Source organism: Nematolebias whitei, chromosome 21, assembly GCF_014905685.2.
Source record: "Nematolebias whitei isolate Nwh7 chromosome 21, NemWhi1, whole genome shotgun sequence".
Taxonomy (NCBI): domain Eukaryota; kingdom Metazoa; phylum Chordata; class Actinopteri; order Cyprinodontiformes; family Rivulidae; genus Nematolebias; species Nematolebias whitei.
The window spans coordinates 7,614,361-7,621,437 of record NC_056518.1 but is presented as its reverse complement, the minus strand read 5'-3'; the positions used below and the strand labels follow the sequence as shown (position 1 = coordinate 7,621,437).

Here is a 7,077-nt window from a genome sequence, read left to right as displayed (position 1 = left end):
TACAAACAGGTCGCGTTTTATTTTTATTGAGTACATATGGTCTGCTGTACAGCTTTAAGAGGCCTACATGCAGAGTGCGCCACAGTAAGGTTCAAACATGCACGTTGTATTAAATGGAACATTTCAGAGAAAATGGTCTTTACTCAGTCCACCTGGCTTCACTGACATGAGTCATACATCTTTATGTGTTTGACACGTGTTTTGTTTCACATCAACCAAGAGCTGTTCGATAACCGAAACAAAACGAGCAGAGGTCCGACCAAACCAGTTTTTTCATTTAGAATCATTTGTCTTTTACATATATACACGTGTGTGTGTGTGTTGGGGGGGCTGCAGGCATCTTTCTTTGGCAAACATACAAAACAACCTGAATTTATGAGAGCAGCAACAAGGCTGGAGAATGAACCCCCTTCAAAAAAGAAAACAGGGACTTGAGGAGGATCAAATGTCTCATGATGGACACAAACACAAGAAGAACTCTCCAGGAGTGTCAGAGCAATGATTACCCTGAAGAATCTTAAAGTCAAGGCAAGTATTTAATACATTTCAATAACGAGGCCCACTTTACAAAATTACACGTTTCACTTAAATAAAGTCTGATATCGATTCAAAAATACACATTTTGTTTAACAAACAAAACATACGGAGCAGAAAAAAAGCTACGCCCTCAAAGTGAACATCTTTATTTCAGCATGAATACAAGCGGCCTCTGGCTGTAAACTGGGAATACTGGGGAATGATTTTGGCACGATGCGTGAAGGCGCGACGCCGACGTCAGATACTTTTTATACGCAGCTAAACGAACTCTGCAGGCGGGAACACTCATTTATATTAATACAAACAAAGTTGTGAGGTCTTAAAGTTAAGTGCTGGTTAAGTGAAGGTTGACACCTGCTGGGGGGGGGGGGGGGGGGCATTTCTGTCCCAACGCTCGTCTTCACCTGGAAACAATGTCTCGTGTATAAAACACCATTTTTCCCTGATATAACTGGTTTTTGTCCAACGTCTCCAACAACATGGGTGCGTGACACCAGCTGCTCTTCTTGAGACCCCCCCCCACTCCCCCAACTGTTCGTGGAGAAAAACTTAGAGTTGAAGGGTGGAGGAGAGGAACAAGACTTCAGGTCAGGTTGATGGAAGGAAACAGGTGATGTGCTTTTGGGAGGTTTGCATCATCGTGTTGCTTCATCCTGCCCACGTGACGACAGCCCCCCCATGTGCACGTCATTTTCCTCAGAGGACCTACTCACTACGCTGAGCCTTCAACAAGAACCCTTCCTGACACAGTGACAGCACTGCACGTGCACGTCTGGCGACACAACCACAGCCGGAGCCGGACACTCGATCCTCAGAGGAGACTCGTCCGAGCTGAAAGTCCTCCGGTCCACTTTTAGAAGCCCTGAGTGAAGCTGCAGGACAGGATTAGACGCAGCCCTGACCCCTGAACTTTCAGCTGCCCGTCAGGGTCTGGTGACAGGCCCCCAACGACACAACCTCTGCTCCACCGTCACGTTTCGTCTGGAGCTCGGCTTCTGGGAGGAGAGGAGAACGGAGTCGGAGAAAAGACAGCTGGGTTTGAAAAAGAGCTCAAATAAAGTTGGAACTGGTTGAAAGGGACAAGAGACTGGAAGCGAGATGGTTCACAAACAGAGCGGAGCGTGGACGGAGCGAGAGCTGCTCTGTTCTGAAGCCAGCCACGAAGAGGCCACGTCCTCCCTGCACTCCGTGACCGACCGTCCAAATCCACAAGGCAGCTTATTTTTAAAAGTTGTGTAGTAAAAAAAAAAACAATCTCAGTGAACTTTGTTTTGAAATCCTTGTAGGAGTTTTTTCTGTCATGACAAAAGTTCTTTTTGCAAATGAACAAGATAAATGTCACTGGTGCAGCGCTGTCCACATCATGGAGTGATGCGTTCAAGGCACGAACGAGCGTAATGTTGCAGCAAAGCTTTATCATTTAAATACACACGAGCAGAAAAGTGCGTCTAAACATTCTTGTTATTCCAGACGTGCGCCTCCATCACGACGCCCAGCACAGTTTATAAATCCTGCATGAGCTGGAAAGACAGAAGGCAGCAGGTCGAGCTCCAACAGGCGTTGAACCGACGTTAAAGGTAGAAAGCAACAACATACATGATTCAGGACCCAACAGGAAGTTGTTGAAACCAGAAAATCAGCTGTTCAACAGCTCGTCATGTTACACGTCTTAAAACATTCAGACTGTTTTTGGACGTAGGTTTTTACATGTCCTGGTAGTTTGGAGTCTCGTTTACGGAGCAGGTAAAAAATTAAACAAGTTTCCTGAAACAAACAAACAAAAAGGACAAAACAACAATCTGCAAGGTTTGTGTCACTGACGTGCACCGTATCCCTCAAACATGCACATCATCACTGGCCTGTGGATAAATCTGTGAAGTCTCCTCTAAAGAAATTTAACAAGTGGTGCAAAGAGTTCGAGCTGATTCCCACAACAAGTCCAGTCATACACAAGCTTTATCAGCCTGCAGATCTCTGACTGGTTTACAGAGCTGTGAGAGGAAATCCACTCTGTCCAGTCGCAACTGCTGGTAAACTGGTCTCATGGTCGGAGGCTGAAAACAACCGCCTCCTGCTCCTTCCTCCATGTGCGTTGCTTTTTATTGCACAGAGAAGAAACAGGAAAAGATGATCCAGAACAGGAAGTTAGAGTAAATTCAAACAAAGCAAATAAAGGTCCCAGTTCAGAGTTGATGTGCACGATGGAGCTTTAGGGCCACGCTAAAAAAAACAACAACAAAAAACCCCATAAAATTATGAGAATAAAGTTGTACAAGACTTTTTTTTTTTTTTTCAGCACTTGTTTATTTATTTTATTTTTTCCACGAGTCAGATCCAGGATCCAGGCGTGTCAGCAAATGATAATCCGAAGCTAAATGAGTCGTCATATTATCTGAACTCGACACGATAAAGCAGCTGTTTACTGCATTTTAACTGTGGTAACATGAAGAATGTTGAGCATCTTGTTAAGTTATACTTTGGTATTGGTTTTACAAATAAAGATAGTTAATCTGTAGCACATCAGATTATTATCAGTATCAGGATTTACAGTAAGGTGGTACACTCTGATGGGCTGCAGCAGCAGCTCTGCAGGTAAAGAGCATTTAGCTTTGGATTGGTCATTTGCTGACATGCCTACTGGATTGATTGACAGGTCACGTCATGGATCTGACTCGTGGAAAATAAATAAATAAACTAGAGCTGGAAAAAAAAAAGTCCCGTACAACTTTATTCTCGTAATAATAAGACTTTTAATTTGTTTTTCTTCGCGTGGCCCTAAAGCTCCGTCGTAGATGTGTGTGCTCTCACAATGTGGACTTTTTTTTTTGTTCTTAAACTGAGTGTGTTGCTGAGTCACAGCCTTTCAAGTGCTTTTTTTTTTTTTTTTTTTTAGGAACATGCAAACATTGGCTCATCATGTCCGAGCCATAATCAGCTTCACGTCTGAGGTCCCAGCAGAGCAGAAAGAAGCAGCACGGGTCCAAAACAACACGCAGCTGAAACCAGCGTGTGCTCGCGGTTTGTTTTCATGATCTGTGTTTGTGACAGAGAAATGATCTTTAGAAACTACAGTAACACCAAGAGTACAAGACACAAAACAGGAGAATTCACTTCCTGTTTTGGTCACACTTAAAGTAAAGGTGTGTTTTGAACCAACTTTATGAAGCACAGATGAATGACGGAAACACTGTTGTCTCGGACCTTGAAGCTCTGAATCCACCCACTGAGGTTATCGTAAGGTTTCTCTGGACAAAAACAAAATCATCCCAACCCTCATGAGTCCTCCGCTCTAACTCTTTAAAACCTCTGGCATGCAGGAGAAGCCCCAGTCCTCCCAGCATGCCTGCCTCTCCCTTGTCAGGGTTCGGGGTTACATCCAGCTGGAAGCAGAAGAGGAAGCGTGGGATGGGGGGGGTGACCTCCGCCAGAGGCTCAGGCTCTCCACGCTCACATTCAGAGTGGAGTTAGTGGTTTGTTGTTCTTTGTGACTCCAAATTTTATTAGTTTCTTTATTTGTTGGACAAAGGCTGCACATGGAGGTTTTCTAACGTCGCCTTTAGTTGATGGAGGACTGATGTTTGGCTCGGCGTGTGTTGTTGAGATGAACAGAGTGCTGCTGAGGAGAAAACAAGAACAATTCTTACTTACTGCTCCAGATTAAAAAAAAACAATCCTATCGATTCATCTTCTTGAGGAGCGGAGTCTATAACTGCTTCATTGTTCCTTGAAGGAACGAGGAAATTTGCTGCTAATTATGGGGAAAATAACCGGAGTGAACTGTTTCCAGTAATATTCTTAGTAAATGAGTTGCAGAAATAATGTGGAATTCTTTTAGTCTGTGAACAGCACGGTAGAAGAGACAAAAACTTTGTTTCTTTTATGAAAAAACTAATAGAACAATGGAATTTACTTTATTTGATAGCAACAAATGTAATTAACATATGGTCCAATAAATAAATAAGAGAGGACATTTTCTGCTACCTGTTTCTGGTTATGCTGCATCTCGTCTAACGATGCTCAGATTGGCGGTAGCCCCACGGTCGGCTTCCCGCTCCGCTCCTCCCCTCAGCTCTGGTTCCAGTCCCTTGACCTCGACCGGACCACAGATCTCCACCTCTGGAGGCTCCTGCTGTCTTGGGCAGCCGGTCATAAGAGCTCCCCATGTGTTGTGGTTCGCTGCTGGGAGGCTGCCGTCTCCAAGAGGCCGGGCTGAGGCTCGGATTAGGACTGGGGTTGAGATTATCTTTAGTCTGTACAAACAGAGATTAGAAAATGAGATGGCAATATCATGAAGTGTCTGAACTAAAAGATACTTAGTTCCTTAGAAAACTTTATTCACTGACTTTTCTATGTATGTGAACAACTTTGTTGTGAACTGGTGCTTTATAAATAAACTGAATTGAATTGAATAGTTCTCATCTTTTGAAGTGGGGGTCTACAGGTCAAGAATCTTCATTGTCATTAACATCATGTGGTACATGAGGTGGAACAAAACTGTGTACTCAAGGTCCCAGTTACACCCAAAAATAGCAACGATATAAAGTAAAAGTATAAAAAGAAACAGTATTTAAGGATCTAAGATATACGCTAAATACTAACAATGTAAAATAATACAGTGTATTAAACAGCAGCCTGAACATGAGTTCAGTGAGCAGATGGTTATGAATACAGCAGCATGAGATCAGCAGCATGAGATCAGCAGCACAGATAAGTCACCTATGGCCAATTAAAGTGTCTTCACTGTGATTATTCTGTTAGATTCATGAGTCTAACAGCTTCAGGGTAGAAGCTGTTCCTCAGTCTAGTGGTTCTACACTTAATGCTCCTCAACCTCCTTCCTGAGGGGAGCGGTGCAAAAAGTGTGTGCTGGGTGAGTGGGGTCCTTCATGATGCAGGTGGCCCTTTTCCTGCATCTGGAGGTGTAGATGTCTGTGATGGTGGGGAGACTGATTCCAACAGATTTCTGTGCAGCCTTCACCACTCTCTGCAAAGCTTTTCTTTCTGCAGCTGTGCAGCCTCCATGCCATACGTTGATGCTCGAGCACAGGATGCTCTCCACTGCACACCTGTAGGAGGAGGTGAGGACTGAGCTTCCCAGACCAGCTCGCCTCAGCCGCCTGAGGAAGTAGAGTCTCTGATGAGCTTTCTTCATCAGGCTGGAAGTGTTGTTGCTCCAGCTGAGGTTGTCATTCATGTGTACACCCAAGTACTTGTACTTACAGAGGCGGCTGTGGCTGCGTGGTTAGAGCAGTCGTCCTCCAATGCAAGAGTTGGGGGTTCGAATCCACCAGCAGTCACATGCCGAAGTGTCTCAGGGCAAGACACTGAACCCCTCATAGCCTCTGATGTGTGTCCCATCGGTGCATGAATGTGATAAAGCTCTGATTATTCTCTTTAGAATGATTTGTTCAATTATCTTTGTAGAGATCTAGTAGAGTGCTGTATGAATGGGTAAATGAGGACACAGATTGTTGTAAAGTGCTTTGAGTATCTCGATAAGATAGAAAGGCGATATATAAGTACAGCCCATTTAATTGTAGCTAGAGACCACTTCCACTGCAGATCCTATGTTTTGTTTTTTGGGGGGTTGGGGGTGTAGATGTGTTTGTTCCTTCTGAAGTCCACAATCATCTCTTTCATCTTCTTCACATTGATGTGAAGGTTATTCTCTTTGCACCAGCTCTCCAGGTGTTCCACCTCTTGCCTGTAGCTGGACTCATCATTGTTTGTGATGCATCCCGCCACCGCTGTATCATCTGCAAACTTTACAATGTGACAACCTGGATGGGTAGCTGCACAATTATATGTGAGCAGAGTGAGCAGGAGGGGGCTCAACACACATCCCTGAGGAGAGCCAAAGCTGAGGGTTATGGTGGAGGAGGAGAAGTTGTGGATCCTCACTGACTGTGGTCTGTGTGTTAAGAAGTCTAGTACGCAGTTGCAAATAGAGGGGCTTAGTCCTAGTGTGAATAGTTTGTCCATCAGGATTTGGGGGATCATGATGTGTTGAAGGCAGATGTGGCGTCCACAAAGAGCATACGGACATGGATGGACAGGTTATGAACAATTAATGTCTTACTTGTTGTAGAAAGCTCTTTGAATGACCTTAGTTTAAAGAAATAGTAAAATCTGACTGATGAGCTAACATCTAGTACAAGCAAAACCAAGATTAAAAGTAGCACTATAAACAATTTCACACAAACTGTTAAAAAGCTTTTTTCATTCTGCAGTCTTGGCCTCGCTCTGACAAGCTGTTAGCTTGTCAGTTCAGTCAAAATAAAAGCAGTTTGTCCAAACTCAGGTCTTTAAATAAAAACACAAAATTGTCCTGATGCTGCTCAATAATCCAGGTAGAAAAATCCAACAAAGTTCAGTCAGGTCCTCTGGACCGTATTATTTTTGTTGAAACGTTTCATCTTTCATCCAAAAGACTACAGCAGTCCGAGGAGCCACAACAAACTCAGTCTTATAAACAGCATCATTATCAGCATAAATAGAAGCATAATTAGCATAATATATATATATATATATATATATATA

The 7,077-nt window shown here is 43.6% G+C and overlaps 1 protein-coding gene across 2 annotated transcripts in view; it reads right to left on the bottom strand.

Annotated features, from left to right (window-relative positions):
- Positions 1-3,408: 3,408 nt before the first annotated feature.
- luzp1 (leucine zipper protein 1) overlaps positions 3,409-7,077 on the bottom strand; it is a 57,237-nt gene continuing 53,568 nt past the window's right edge. The window contains exons 6-7 of one of the 2 annotated variants that reach the window (XM_037695532.1): positions 4,519-4,787; positions 3,409-4,153 (exon numbers count right to left, since the gene is read on the bottom strand). In XM_037695532.1, the coding sequence (XP_037551460.1) occupies positions 4,545-4,787 (243 nt within the window). In that variant the 3' untranslated portion in view covers positions 3,409-4,153; positions 4,519-4,544. The remainder of the gene's footprint in view (positions 4,154-4,518; positions 4,788-7,077) is intronic. The other variant, XM_037695531.1, reaches the window with a different exon arrangement.